This window comes from Podarcis vaucheri (assembly GCF_965113315.1).
Source record: "Podarcis vaucheri genome assembly, chromosome: 1".
Lineage (NCBI taxonomy): Eukaryota > Metazoa > Chordata > Lepidosauria > Squamata > Lacertidae > Podarcis > Podarcis vaucheri.
Genome location: NC_138759.1, coordinates 64387103 through 64403410, shown reverse-complemented (window position 1 = coordinate 64403410; position 16308 = coordinate 64387103). Strand labels below are relative to the sequence as shown.

The 16308-nt window shown below is 39.6% G+C and overlaps 1 protein-coding gene across 5 annotated transcripts in view; it reads right to left on the bottom strand.

The window, feature by feature from the left end:
- ANO3 (anoctamin 3) overlaps positions 1-16308 on the bottom strand; it is a 242787-nt gene that overhangs the window by 77699 nt on the left and 148780 nt on the right. For 4 of the 5 annotated variants that reach the window (XM_082231876.1, XM_082231877.1, XM_082231878.1 and 1 more), the window contains exon 4: positions 12399-12535. In XM_082231876.1, the coding sequence (XP_082088002.1) occupies positions 12399-12535 (137 nt within the window). Of the gene's footprint in view, positions 1-1426; positions 1750-12398; positions 12536-16308 lie in introns of those variants that run through there. The other variant, XM_082231880.1, reaches the window with a different exon arrangement.

Here is a 16308-nt window from a genome sequence, read left to right as displayed (position 1 = left end):
ATCTTCTGCAGAACATTTGTAAGCACTGGATTCAAGGGGGTGACATATGTTTTCCTTGAAGTCCTATAATAAAATACCATGCAGCTATCCAGCTGATGATAACTTTATCTCTGCCTTTCTTTCCCTTTCACCTCTTTTGTGGCACCAAACCACAATGCTCTCTGCTGTTATCTTAAATTGCTTCCAAAAGAACAGGCATTTTCAGCTGTAAATCTCAAATTCCCAGTTAATTCACTATTGACTTTGCTTCAGTACGGCTTGTTACCTTGGAAATAGGATAATGCCTCATGCTAGTTGTATTAGTGTGAAGCTACGCTGAAAAATTCTGACAATAAGCAAAAAGCACAGAGGTCTTGAGTACCACACGTAGCAAGCGGAGCATAGCTATATGGTGGTACTATACTTTGTCAAGTGCTGGATGCTGTTTTAGCATATGACACTGACAAAACAACTAGAAGTGACAAGCTGGAACCATCTGTCTGCTTGTTAAGACTCACCATTATATATAAATCAATGCACATTTTCCGAGCTAGATTTTCAGCATATGATAAACTGTAGATAAAGTCCAAAATATTCTTGAACTGTGGTTTGAATAGAGGGCTTCCCCCCTTTTTTCTAGGTTAACACCTGTTACCAAGTTCACTAGAACTGAGTGTAAGATTCTAATCTCCCACAGAGAAACATTTCTTTTATAATAAATATCCAGACAGCTTCATAAAACGCAGAGCAGGAAACATGATTGAAAATCTGACTCATTTGATCAAATGAACAAACAACAACAATTCTGTTATTTGTACGCCTCCCATTTGGGTTGCCCCAGCCACTCTGAGTGACTCCCAGCATATGTAAAAACTTCACCATCTTTACTTCAGTTACCACATTACTCCTTGTTTCAGACACTACCCTCTCCGTAACACAGTTGAGCTTTGCCTGGTCATTTGTAATGTTAACCGCTTCTCTTGTACTAGAAAACTATTTGACCCTGAGGATGCCTAAAAATGAATTGCAAACAAAAAATGATGGCTCACTGCATGATGAACAAACTTTGCATAATCTTGGGTAGGCAATGAGAAAAACAAGAAGCCGGCAAACCATTCAACACAACTCTGTGCTAGCAAACCAGTAACTTTTTTCTCAAATTACATAGGGTGCAGTCCTTCAGTTTCTCTGAAGTCAATGAGGACACCCACAGAGGTTTTAAAGGAGCGAGATTGTAGTTACATTGACCCTTAAATTGCCAGTGTTAATGCAGTTACTTAGACAATATTTCAGAGTTGTTTTTGATCAGACGTTTAAACAGAGAAGCAAATCATATTCAACAGAGAAGTTACTCAGCTGCCGAACAAGCAGCAGCTCAGATACTACATTTCCCTTTAACTAGGAATTATCTTGCCCTAAAACAGAAACACTAAATTATGTATGTTACCTTTTTGTCCATGCTTGAAAGTGAGAGAGCAGCATGTGAAGGTAGAAGGTCTTCGTCAAGGTAGCCTTTTCCATGGAGCTGCTTCTCTGTAGCCTTCATAAAGCCAAAGATTTCAGAATGCTGGAGAGATCCTCTCACTGCTACAACTTTATAGAACTGTTGCTGTCTCAACCTTCTTGGTAATGTGAAATTGCTCCAGCGGGATTCATAAAAAGAACCCCTTGGAGGTTTCTCAAATTTGAGCACATAGTTCTATTATACAATGAGTGTCCAAAGACAACCCATTATTATCTTAAGTCATCATGCCCCCAGGCTTTCCTCTGGTACGCTTGATTCACCACCTTGATATTCACTCACACATTACTTAATATTGGAAACAGAAAGGAGCTTGATTCAATAGTCCACACTGAGGCAACGTTCCCAGTGGTTTGTGTAGGAGTTTTGCTTTGTCAAAAAGAAAAAGGAAAAAAAGAACCCTGCGTGACCGAACTCTAAATGCAATATTCACTCATCATCAGCACCAATATTTAAAGAACCACAAGACTCAAAGCCTTTCTGCATAGATTTTGATATCCTTCCCTAAAACAGTGAACATTTCATTTTCCACAATGCCGTTTAAAGCCTTGTATCAGCTTCATAGTTACACGGCGATTTATAACTTGTCCACGGTACCTTAAACCCATTAGCATAGTCATTTGCTTCAACAAGATCTGTTTTATTTTAATAGGGTTCTTACTAACCATTCTGAAAGTAATTTGCTACTAATGTACTTTAATATGCTTTTGAATCAATTATTAAAGCAGTTTGATCTACTGATCATTTAAGCAATAGCTATAAAATATCCACACACAAAGAGAGAGAGAGAGAAAATAATATTGTCAAGCACTTTTAACTGGTGAGCGTGTTCTCCTTAGGCTACTCTGTGCTCACTCCTCTTTGAAGGAAAGTTAAAAAGTGGAGAACTATGGGGAAAGCAACCTTTCGGAATGTGGGTAGTCTCATTTCTAGGACCACACTAGCTGAGATGCAAACCAAGTGTTCTCCCCATCCACAGAATAAAACCAACATCCTAAATGAAAGAACCCAGCTAAAGATAATTGTTAGTAGAAGATGGTGGCAGCTTTGTGGGCTTGGAATAGCATGACAGGGTACAGTAGTGCACAGGTTATAACACCCTATAAACAGATGTAGCAGGAGAGTTTTACAAGTTTCAAGCTCCTTATTTTGGTGATTATGAACTTATTTTCACTTCTTGCCACTTTCATAGGATGGAACCAGTAGGGATGATAGAATGGTTCAAGCACATGTGTGGAAAAGTTGGGTCAGCATTCTGCCTTCAGAGTATACCAATGATTTCTTTCTGGGTTGGAGGAGGAGACAACTTTCATACACAGCTTGAAATGATTGATGCCTTGCTAATTGTGATTAGGAGGGGTGGCAGATTTGAATACAGTGCACCTGCAACTAATGCTAACGTTACATACGTGGATGGAGAACTGTAAATAGATAAATGGAAAGAGGGAGAAACCAGACATTCCCTCTTTGAGACTGGACGCCTCTATCCACAGTGAGTGATCCAACATCAACCCAGGCTCTGGCCACAGTTGTAGTACTAAACTAGATGGCCACTGGTTAGTTATAGCAAGGGAATTATTTTGTTTCTGTGCTTTTTTTACATGAGAAGTCTATCATGTTAAAGCTAAACCTCAAAAACCAGATTTGGCCTTCTGAACAAAGATGGAGTATCACTAGGATGGCTAAATTCAGATACTCTGAAAATCGGGCCACTTAAAGCAGGAATCTCCAGCCCATCATGCCTCTCAATTTAGTCCCTGTTATGATAGTAGGCTAAATCCCCTTCCCTCTTGCCATTTCACCTCTGTCCTCCTCTTGCTATCTCACCTTTGTCAGATAGCTTTCTTTGGCAGTCCATCCTCTTTCCATAGGAGGAACTGAAGATGCTACTTCAGCCAGTATGGAAGTGGGTCTGGTTGGCAAAACAAGAACAGAGTCCATAACCAGCCCACTCATTTATTTTAGTAAATTATTTTAATTGCTGAGGTTCAAATCTGGTGATGAGGGTCCCTGGTGATTTACCAGTGAAAAACAGACCATTAAAAAACCTGCACATTTTTAAAATTGCCTGGTTGTTTAAATAAAAATTCCTGATTAAATAACAAGTGATAAATACACGAAGAGCTGATGTCCCATATTCAGCTAGATCATCAACCAATGATAATGTCATTAACATAAATTTGCAAGTGAAAACCGTACAAGCCCACTGATAATTGCATTTCAAGGCTATGACAAAGGAACATATTCTAGCTATTCTGCTCAGAGAAACATTAGTCTTAGTAATTCAGCTCTAAAAGCAAACTGATTAACAACAGGGTTCAGGACGTGATCTGTTCCTACACTGGTTTGACTTTCCAAAAGCAAAACGTAGGAGTCTTTGAAGCTCAAATGAAACAATTTTGCTTCTGTTCCATTGATAGGATAACATGATATCAGTTTTTTTGGCCAGCTAGCTGCTCTATTAAGTCTAGCATTATATCCATAAGTAGAAGTAAAAATACTGGTAGTAAACCACTTTGTTCATAGACATAAACACAAGTGGACAGGTATGGACACAATACTCACATTCTCTCTTTATCTTGTCAAAGACAACTCTCTTTTTTTATTTGAGCCTAGAAAGCACACCCCTTTCATTTGTAATATCTCCAGCACCCAAGTCTGTGACTGCCTGAACACAAGAAACCCCATCCTGCTTCTCAATACTCCAGAACTGCACACCTTCTCTCCACCCCCCTCCTTTGAGCTCTTCCACTCCCTTCTCTAAATTCATGAGGTGCTTGCTTGTATTTTCCTAGATCCTGGGATCATCATTCATTCTTCTGCATTCAGCCTAAGCTTGAATCTACCCTATGCTCTTCTTAAGGCAACTATTAAGTATTTACACTTCCACATTTCTAATATGTTCCTTTGTTTTTCTGTGAACTTTGCCTTTAAAGAGATTTTTTGTAGAAGAATCAACAAGCAAAAAGGAGTGCTCTATTGTGGAGCCCATGCACTGCTATTCTTGGCTACTACCAACAAACAGTGGTTTTGGGGTAGATGTGGATGGGACAGATGAAGAGACCTTTCTGTCAGTTTGCATTTCTTGGTACAGAAAGTATTGATCTGATGTGTAGAATTCTAATTAATTCAAGAGGGTTCTGGAAGCTTTTCTCTGTGAAAGAAACTGGTGCAAGCTGGAAATTTCTATCTGACACCTAAGTTTCTATTCTAGAAACAAGCAGAAGGTTCTTGGTGTTTAGGTTATTCCTTCAGAGAAGCTGAGTACAGCCTGCTTAAACTGGCTCTGTTATCTCTTTCTGTCAAGGTCAAGCTGACTATAATAATAACAAGGCCAGAAGGAGCCTGGGCTTCACTTTCTATCTCTTTTTCCTTCTGTTGTGGTGGTCTGTATAAAATATGCTTAGTGTTAAGGTTGTAGTCTTATTATAAATTATTGTAAGGTAAAGTTAAGTCTGCTGCAACTGGATTTCTTATGGACAGTGCCAATCCTGAATGGATTGGATCTGTGACCATTATGCTCATTTGCCTTCAGTAGCAGGAAAGCTCTGCTGGATGAAATATTAATTGCCTCTGTTCTGGTGTTTTTTTTTTTGGGGGGGGGGAGAAATCCTGCAACGTGTTTAATTTTTTTCCTGCTAGCTATACGTTGAAATCTGTTCTGGATCAATATGAGTAGAATTCATGACACTTTCCTGCCAAGTGTTGATCAATGAGGAAAGCATGCGCAGTTTACACAACTGCTATGCAAGGCCAGAACAGAAACCCATAGAATTCTGTGCAAGCTGATAAAAGCAGCTTCTTTTGTCCCAGCTTGGTCACTGGAATACTGACAGTGGATATTGATAAAAGCACCACTATACATGGGCAATTTTTATGAATAAGTAGGGACCAGGGAGGAGTGTTTCTCTCTTGTCCCATCTCTACACTTCCCCTTCAAAGTCTAACCTGCAAGTATTCATTCAGGTGAAATTTCTGCACAACTCTTACATTCCTGAAGTGTTGTAACATACACACAAAACATGTTCTTTCCCCTAAACTATGACAAACCATCCAGCAATAATTTATGATTGATAGGTCTTGGGAAAGCAATTTTCCAATTAGTTCAAGTGAGTAATTTAACAACTGTGGCAGATAAATGAGAAGTGCACATGAAGTTAAACTTGTGGCATCCATCAAGTCGTGCCATTTCACTTTGGGTTCAGGATTCTACTCCCCATATTAACATTATTTGTGGCTGCATTTTCAGATTGCATTTGGTGGTGATTGGTTTTCCATCAAAAGGCTTTCCCCTCCCTGTGGTTCTCCTCTTAACTGGTTCCTTCTTCCTGTAATCCAATTTCAGATGCTGAACAATTTTGCATTAAAGTCACTTAGCTGATGTGACGACTCATATCCCACTTAAACCAGTGGGTGTTGAAAGCATTCAAGGCACAGTGCGATAGTTAATTTGAACATCTAAAGAAATGAGCAAAGTGAGAATGGACGATTGGAACCTGCCTCAGGAGACTAATGGAGAAAAGTTACTCAGTCTGACTCAAAAGAATAAGAATAAGAGATGAATAATGTAAGAGATGAAGAACTTAATAGTGGTAAGAAACTTTTCTTACCAACTTTTCATATACCACTGAAAGTAAAAGTTTAGTATTTCACATCAGAAAAATGTATAGTACTTTCTCTCCTCCTTTTAGAAATAGTAGGTGGTATTCAACTAACACATTCCATCAGCACAAGAATTTGAACTTATAGAATCATAGAATCATAGAGTTGGAAGAGACCACAAGGGCCATCGAGTCCAACCCCCTGCCAAGCAGGAAACACCATCAGAGCACTCCTGACATATGGTTGTCAAGCCTCTGCTTAAAGACCTCCAAAGTAGGAGACTCCACCACACTCCTTGGCAGCAAATTCCACTGTCGAACAGCTCTTACTGTCAGGAAGTTCTTCCTAATGTTTAGGTGGAATCTTCTTTCTTGTAGTTTGGATCCATTGCTCCGTGTCCGCTTCTCCGGAGCAGCAGAAAACAACCTTTCTCCCTCCTCTATGTGACATCCTTTTATATATTTGAACATGGCTATCATATCACCCCTTAACCTCCTCTTCTCCAGGCTAAACATGCCCAGCTCCCTTAGCCGTTCCTCATAAGGCATCGTTTCCAGGCCTTTGACCATTTTGGTTGCCCTCCTCTGGACACGTTCCAGTTTGTCAGTGTCCTTCTTGAATTGTGGTGCCCAGAACTGGACACAGTACTCCAGGTGTGGTCTGACCAGAGCAGAATACAGTGGCACTATTACTTCCCTTGATCTAGATGCTATACTCCTATTGATGCAGCCCAGAATTGCATTGGCTTTTTTAGCTGCCGCGTCACACTGTTGGCTCATGTCAAGTTTGTGGTCAACCAAGACTCCTAGATCCTTTTCACATGTACTGCTCTCAAGCCAGGTGTCCCCCATCTTGTATTTGTGCCTCTCATTTTTTTTGCCCAAGTGCAATACTTTACATTTCTCCCTGTTCACTTGTTCACTCTAACTTCCCCTCTCCCTGTGTCTACCCTGCACCCTTCCCAAATCTGCTCCAGCGTGTTGAGGGAACCCCAGAACAGATTTAGGGGGTGTAAGGTGGTGGGGAGAGCTCCATTCACAAGCAGAAATCTTTGCGCCTATGGGACACATTAGTTAGATATCATTCCACTATTTCCTTTCTTATAATACTCTAAAATGTTTAAATCGCAATGTATGTTTTGGATTGAAATCCTGAACCAGAATATGCACAGCATAACCCTATTTGGCCAGTGTAACAAATCTAAACTGATCAAGAGAAGCTGCTTTTAAATTTCACAGAACTGCAGAGTTGGAAGGGACCTTGAGAGTCATCTAGTCCAACCACCTGCAATGCAGGAATCTCAGCTAGAGCATCCATGACTTCTGCTTAGAAACCTCCAGTTGAGAGTCAGTGAAGTATAGTAGCTAAGAGTGTCAGATGGATTTGGAAGCCCAGTAAAAATCTTACTTCAGCCCTTAGGCAAGTTTAGAGGGCTGCCAAATGAAATTCTTCTGAGCATGGAAAAAAAAGGGTACTCAGCCTTACCTTCTTGCTCTGCATATCTATCTCCTTGTTCACCACTTTGAGTTGCCCAGCTACACTGCTAAAATCAGCATGTTTTGGTGATAAGTCGGGAGAGCTCTTCTTTCCTTTCCTTTTGCACCACTGTTACTTCTCCTTACACTTCTGCCACTTGTTAGGTAAGTGAAAGAAGAGAGGTCTTTGAGGGATGACAGACTGGCTCAGAGGACAGTTGCTAGGGGGAAAGGGGGCTGTTAGGAATCGGCCAGTGCATTTCCCCAAACCCTTCAATTGGCTCAAAAATCATATTTGAGCTTTCCCAATTCTTTGAAGACATATTCAGGTAATTTCCAAGTAAATCCAATATGAGCTTGCCCATCTCTAGTAACCATGGATATTATTATTCCTAACAATGGATAAAGGTGTCCTGCAGTAAGGCAAGGCCCACGTAGGGGGGTAGGACAAGGTGAGGCAGGGGGCAGCCTAGATGCTAGGCAAGGCCTATGGGAACACAGAGCCCTGAATTTTCTTCAGCAAGGGACAAGAGGAAATTGAGACTATATATAGCAGTAGCAACAGGTGTGGCCTGATTGTTAGCAGTACCTGTACTGCAAGATGCCACTATTAATAATAATAATAATAATAATAATAATAATAATACCCTGCCCATCTGGCTGGGTTTCCCCAGCCACTCTGGGTGGCTTCCAACAAAAATTAAAATACAATGGTCTGTTAAACATTAAAAGCTTCCCTAAACAGGGCTCCCTTCAGATGTCGTCTAAAAGTCTGGTACAGTGGTACCTCGGGTTAAGTACTTAATTCGTTCCAGAGGTCCGTTCTTAACCTGAAACTGTTCTTAACCTGAAGCACCACTTTAGCTAATGGGGCCTCCTGCTGCTGCCGCACCGCCGGAGCACGATTTCTGTTCTCATCCTGAAGCAAAGTTCTTAACCCGAGGTACTTTTTCTGGGTTAGCAGAGTCTGTAACTTGAAGCGTATGTAACCCGAGGTACCACTGTAGTTGTTTTTCTCTTTGACTCTACTTAAAGGGCACCAGCCTTCTGCACGTATCTGCTACTGTGATGGAGCTAGGGAGCCTGAGGTCCACCTGGGCTTTCTCTTAGTCAGAGAATGTCAGTGGCTGTGCCACATCTTTGGGCTGGCCCTGCAGGTTCATCTCACAGCAGCAGTTCTGGGTCTGTCCCTGTGTGCCTTTTTCCTTCATGTTTGGAGTCCTCCCCTTCATCACCCAATGAAGAGTAATCCTGGTTCCCAACACAATAAAATAAAATAAAATGCACAATTCCACTATAAAAATGGCGCCGAAGAATGATGCCGGTAAATACAGTTCAGTCTTAACCAAATCTTCATTTTTAAAAGAAACCCAGTTATACTCCCTATGTTTGTTCACACACTTGAACAAGAGGACAGCAGGCGTTTTTCTTAGGAAATACTAATCCAGTGCCTTTAGCACCTCTGAAGGTTACATAACCAGCACCCATTTACTCTGAGTTGAATAAATTGAAAACATACATGCCCACAGGTGATTCTAACGCAGCAATTTGTGGTGATGGAAAATCATACCCAAATTTGCTGACACAGTAACACATCTTCCAAGAAGTCATTATGCAGCGGTCTGTCAAAGATCGGACAACTGCAAACGTTATAGGCCATGATGAATTGTGACATTGCTCTGGGCAATAAATAATCTCTAGTTTCAGCAGTTTATCACAAGTGTTTGGCATTTGATATTTAGGACTTTTTGCATCTTTAAATTCTGGATTCACCTGCAGGGGTTGTCAGTAGCAAAAGCCTATTGGAGACTATCCTTTTTTAACCAGCTTCTTTAAAGGAGATCTTTATCCTATTTTGGATTCAAAATGGTTTTCACACCTGAAGTTCTTTTTGTTTGCATATATGGAAAGGTTTTTACACGTGGGATGTTTTTTAATTGTTTTAATTGTTTATGATTTTACTGTCAAATTGCTTTGAGATATTTTACCGGAAGAAATTCAGAAATGGAATCAAATAAATAAATTCCAAAGCCCAGTCTACACAGTTTATATTTCTGAACACTAGAGGACTATGGAAGGCTAGAAGAGTGGGTCCTGTTAACAGTAAAGGAAGGAGAGGTCGCCATGGCTAGTGGCAGAATCCTTTGGTGAGTGAACAGAAATGAGTAACTGGAACCCAAGGTGAGGTAGTACAACTGATGGAGACTTTGAAGGGACCATGTGCAGCAAGAAACAGGTACTTGACATGACTGTATGATTAGGCAGTGAGGGCAATTAAAGAGACAAAGAAACTCACAGAGCAAGCTATGAAATGTATACTTCTTTACGAATACGGCAGAAAACCGCAGCATCAACATTGCTTCCTTGAAGTAACATGTAGGAGTCATGTTGCTTTATCTCATTGGCTGCCCTTACAATTTTCATGGATATTATACTCAAAATCCTTACACACTATTACAGTGCTGTCTTAAATTACACCAACCTTTTGGGTAAGAGGTTTGAAAAGCTTTAATGCCCTGAGCTTGCCGCACTGCTGAAAACTTTCCTGCACAAGTCAATAAGAAAGGGATTAAGAACTTCATCATTTGGCCCCAAGAGAAAGACTGGTAAATAACTCAGCAATGAATAATGAATCCCAGGTATCTGCCCTTTACAGAAAATTGGTCACTGCTGTTGAGGGCAGCAACTAAATAGTTTGCATTAGCATGCAGACACCGTTCAGAGCTTGTGAAACTTTTCATCTGAAAGAATCCAAGCTGCAGGAGTTACAGTTTCAGCAAAGGTTTACAACTGCAATGAAGCATCTGAAAGGTCTGTCAAGAAAGCTGACAGATTACAACAAACTGCCCTCTGTTTGTGACGCAAACTAAATACGACAATTATATGTTATATGTTTTCCTCACAGGTTTTCTTTTTCTTTTCTTGACAAATATATAAATTTAATTTAGAATATTTTAATTCAAAATTATAATTAACTGTGATATTACAAGCTTAAACAAAGCACAATGTACTATTAATTTTAAAGAAAGGATATTGTCCTACCGAGGATGCAGAAAGTTACAGGTCTATAGCATTGTTTTTTAAACGCATTACAAGTGGACAAATTATATATGGTCACAATTATATGATTTCTATAAAACCATTCCATCTCAAACCTGACATTATCATGCCTTTTCTTTCCTTATTCAAACCTGAGCAATGGGTTAGGGTTAGGCCATAGCAGCAAACTTCCAAAGTTTTTCCATTTTCCTGAAGGCTGACCCACAGCATCTTCGTTGGAGGGTCAGGTGAAGGAAGGAAGAATCTGCTTAAGCCATTATTGTTAGCAAAGTCACCACTTTCAAGCAACATTTTGCTTCATGGGGTAAAAGAAAAAAAATGTTTCTTTTTCTTACTCAGAAGACCAATTTTGAATTAATAATAGGGCCAAAAGGGATGGAGATGTGCCACCCCTCTACCCATTGAGCATACTTTTAATGCAGACTCACGCTTTTGAGTAAAAACCAGTTTCAGAGAGAATATCCACACAGGCACAAGTAGTTTAACCCTGTACTGGAGAACTTTGCAGGTGGCAATGTGTCTCATCATCCTGCAGCCAATCAGATCAGTGATACCTGCCCACACTCTGATGAGGTCCAGGAAGTGAGGGACCACTATTCATGGCAAGGAGGCAAACAGGAGAAAGAGGGTAAGAGGAGAGACTTCAGTCCTCTCACCATCCACAGCTATCCCCTTCCTCTTGATAGCTTAGCACATGCTGAGCCTCTCACCATCCGACAAGCCCGGTCCAGCAGCTGAGAACAGGGCTCCTACTAGCAAAATGGGGCTTTCCTCCTTCCCCAAATCTGCTCTGTAGGTTCAGAAGAACCCCCAGAACAGCACACAGAGGGGGGGGAGGGGGGTTTCCATCTGGCAAGCATAAATACTTGTGCTGACAGAATAATCAGAAGAGCTTGACACTGAATTCCTTCCTTAGCTTTTCAGGCATATGAAATTTGGGTGTTCCACTTACACACTTTCTTTCTTCACTTCAGCATAATAACCTAATGCACTTTCAAATTTGACACAATCCTCAAATGGCAACCATTGACATATGGTTCTAAATGCACCATAAAGCTTCCGACAGACATGAATTCACTTTCCCCTATGCAATCTTTGCATACATAAACTGAAGGTATTTGAAAATGGAAGGATCCATTGCTACAGCCATGCATGTTATCATTTAGGGACTTGTCCTTAATATCAGCTTGCCATATTTTATTTGTTACAATACAGATGATCCTTTATCTTAGAGGACCTTTTATTAATGGAATGGATTTTATGTCAGATTGATATCACAGGTGAAGAATCGGTTGCCTCAGGTAAGCAGATCGTGTTACTTCCAAACCAGGAAACTGTGTAACCTCAATGTTGACTCATATATGTGTGATGTACAATCCATCACATCTTCTGGCCATGGGTCACTGACTAAACAAATCAAGATTATCTGTACCATGTAAAACCCTTGTCCCTTCTGTCTGTCTGTCCTTTCATTAAATAGCCCTGAAAATCTTAAACTGAGAAGACACTAAACAAACAATTATTGCACTGGTGAGAACACGACAACATCACATGGACTAATCCTAGCTCTTTAATCTATTCTGACATTTCATACTTGGAAGACTTCTCTTAGACTTTATCATCCTCATAGCTCTAGTATTACATTACAGTGGTCAATCTGTTTGTCTGTAATGGACCAACCTAATGCATGTTTAAAAGTGAACCACCCCGATAGCAGAAATAACAATACATTGCAAGAACCGTATCCTATAATTCATTACCTTCAATGATGACTTAGTCCGAGTCTCTGGTTTCTGTCTCGTAGGCGTATTTTTAATAAGCAGAGACTGATCTGTACGAGAATCATAATTCCCATGTTCTGAATCATCTGTATATGTGTCTTTTTCTCTTCCTATGTCTGAGAGGGGGAAAAATACCAAAAACAGATGGACTCATTTGATATGACTATGGAGACATTCTAGCAAAGGTACAAGAACAATTCCCATAATGATCCACCTTTCATTTCTCTGTCACAGGTTCCCATCACCTTCCAGTGCCCTATTTGTAATGAAATATCCAAAATTTACTATAAGCAATTTTTCTTTCCTTAGTTCTGAAGAGCTTTCAGAAGGGGAAGGGGTGAAGCATGGGGAGTTCATTGTAGCATGGGCAACAGGAGCATTGAATTGGTTCTGCTGCCGTACTAGCACTGCACTGAGCACCCATGCCTCACCCCTTGCCCTTGCCCTCTCAGAAAATGGCAACTATGCTCAGACTGGGAAGCCAGGCACATAACACCACCCTGCTTGCCCTCCCTGCTGAATGCTGCTGAGCAACTGGAGGATTCACATTCCATTCTCCACTCAGATATGAATAATTCCCAGGTGTTCTGGCCATCAAATGAAGCCAAGAATGGGGGAGCATCTTCAATAGCTATAGAAATTTTAATGAGCTGCTTTGTTTTTTGCTTTGCTTTGCCAGCAAAGCACAGTGCTTGCAGGCCACAAAAGTAATAGACAATGAGCAAAGCCAAACATTGATTTTTTTGGGAGAGTACTACAAACACTTTCTAAAAGCACGGTCAACACTTTTTGTTCGCTATTATTGCAGTGCTTTGCCTGCCAATGCTTACAATAATGTATACAAAACTAAAAATATCTCACACAGGATTTCTCCAGGTTTTTTGTTTGTTTTACTACAGTATTAACATTTCTTCTAATATTCACTACAAGAGTCTATTATTTTTTAATAACACCTATGCAGATAATAGTACATTGTGGTAAAAATGGGGGTGCAATCTTCCATTATGGCATTTTGCAATTAATGCAGCTCTGATTTCAAATTTGGTGACTGGGATGGTAGTTTTTCAGTTTTCTCTAAAGCTAAATATTTGGGAGATAAATATTTACTTGGGAGTGAATCCCACTGAACTCAGCATTAATATATCTGAGTAAATATGCAAAAGGCAGAAGCGAAAAATCATATTTTTGCTTTAAAATCATGATTTTGTCAATTCAAAAACAGTTCGAAAACATGATAGGCATGATCTAGCCAAATTTAAGCTCTCCAGAGCCAGATCTAACATGTGCAAAAGAAGCATTACTCAGAAACAAGTAGGGATAGGGGTGCAATTTATTCACTACACACTTAATTTGCACTCCCTACAGCAGTATGCAGACTGAAACACAACTCTTTCAAATTTTGCAGTTTTCTGAATTTTGTGGTGCAGTTCTCCAACCAAAATTTGTGTACAAAAAAAGCATATATGAAGGGAAAGTGTATACAGTGGGTTACATTCTGGGGATAGTGCACAAAGCCAAAATTGTGTATAGTAAAAATACATTGGGTCTAATGGTAGGTGATATTATTAATAATAATAATAATAGAATTTATATGCCACCCTATACCTTGAGGTCTTAGGACGGTTTACAGAATAAAATCAAAATATAAAACCACAAAATACATTATCAAAACAAAAACTACCCAACCCCCTCAAAAACCCCTCACCTTTTAAAAGGCCAAAGGGTCCCCCCCAAGTGCCTGCTCTCTTTTTGCCACATTAATTTTTTTTAAAAAAATTGTTGCCAACCACATAAAGCTGAATGCACTCAATACGTATAAATTCTGAGTTACTTGTACACAGCCTGGATATTTGTGCATATACAGAAATGCATTATTCTGTGGAAATTAATTGTAAAAGAAGAAGAAGAAAAGACTGACAGAAATGCACAGAGAATGCATATACTTTTCCATCCAGACTTAAAAAATTGTTCATAAACTGATGTAGAACTGGAGCAAACTAAACTTAAGACCCAGTTTGGGGGTGGGGAGGGAGGGAGGGAGGGAGGGAGAGAGAAAGAGAGAGAGAGAGAGAGATTGACAACCAATCCTTATTGATTTTGATGGGTTGTTTTCAGACGATGCCTCAGATCCCAACAGTAGCTTTTCATGGGTCACAAAATCTCCCACCTCCTCTTTCCCTAGTATCGTACGATTAGGAACTCTTAATCCAAGCCGATATTTCTTAGGCCCTTGTTTTGTTAAGCAGTTGAACTACTAAGTAATCTTTAGGGAAGTGAAACCCTTATCCCACTCTTAGAGATGATTTGAAATCCCCCACCCTCACCCTTAGCAAGCTTTGAATTTTTTATGGCTAATAAATGTGATAATTAAACTGCAGAGATAAAAGCTACCTTTACAAGCAGCCTTGTGCATATACAAACACACACATTATTTGGGAGTAGATTTGTGAATCGTGTAAGTTTCATCTTCAGACCATTCATTAAGCCAGTCTTCTAAGAAGACACCCTGGAATGATTACTTAATTCACATAGAATTCCAACGGCAGAATGGAATTTTTCACTAGGCTAGTTTCATCATTATCCTAGCGAAATAATGTATTGATTCTAAGTACTGGAACATCATCGTAAAGATACAAGATCAGCACAACTCTTTGTGGTGGACGGCAGGTTGAGGGAAGTAGTAGCCATTAATTTTCACACCTTCTGCGTCTTTGCTGCCTGGAAAAGTAATTTGATTTCCACTGAATCCCTTATTTCAATTACTCTTTCATGAATTAATTGTGTCTTAGATGACCACACACAACACAACACTCCATCCAAATGATGCAGTATCATCATCTATAATTTAGTTTAACTTAGTACATAAGTAATATTTCATGACCAAGGTGAAATATTGAAGAAGACAGTTTTTATATTTTATATTTTTTGGAGTACCCAAATTCAAACTCACCGGCTGGCATGCAAGAGAACATGGCAGGCTATTAATATGCATGTGACACAGATGCTGGCAACTTCAGAATCCTAAAAATAGCACTAATGATCTCTGTGCCAAAGAGCTGGGAGTCCCTGAATCTACTAAAGGAATATATTCTACAATCTAGGATATTAAAGTGGCAAGGAAGTTCTCAGATTCTATTGCAGAAGTTTCTGGTGTGCATTAAACCCATATTCATGGATGAATCTCACTGATTCTTATTTACCAATTTTCAGACAAATTATGTTCTAGAAATAGCAGAATTTATAATCTCATCAGGAAACTAGCATTCCTATTTTGTTGGCTAATGTAGATATAACAAACTCCCAACTTGATTAGAATGGCCTCACATACTCTCACCCAGTTCTACCTGGTTTGTAATAACTGTGGGATTCATATCCGCTTTAAATCCTGGTTAAAAAACTAATTATCTAATTACAGGCCTGGTAAATATTCTTAATGCTGATGTATTGCACATATAATGCAGTAGTTACAACAATTTGTGGAAGGCATGGCAGAATTCACTGGGAGTAGAGAAGGGAGCATTCAAATCCACAACACATTTTTTTAACTCTCGGCCATGGAGCAGTTACATTTGCACCATTCCAGTGATCCTGGAGCCAACAAAAAAGGAATTTGAAAATTAAATTATAGCATATACAAAAAATCATTACTGCTTGGGATGCAAAGATTGCTATCTCATAAAACTTAAAAAGAAAAGAGACCCACTAAAAGTAGTTCACACGGATTCTGAACATCAAATAGTAAAGCAAACATTGATTTCTTTTAATTACTCAGCTTCCTTTGATGATTTCAGCTGTGTCATCTTTAAAAACCAAAGCACAGATTCTTCACAGATTTTAGCTATGCACAGCCATTCCCCCAAGAAAAGCTTGTTTAGTGCCTCCTATGCTC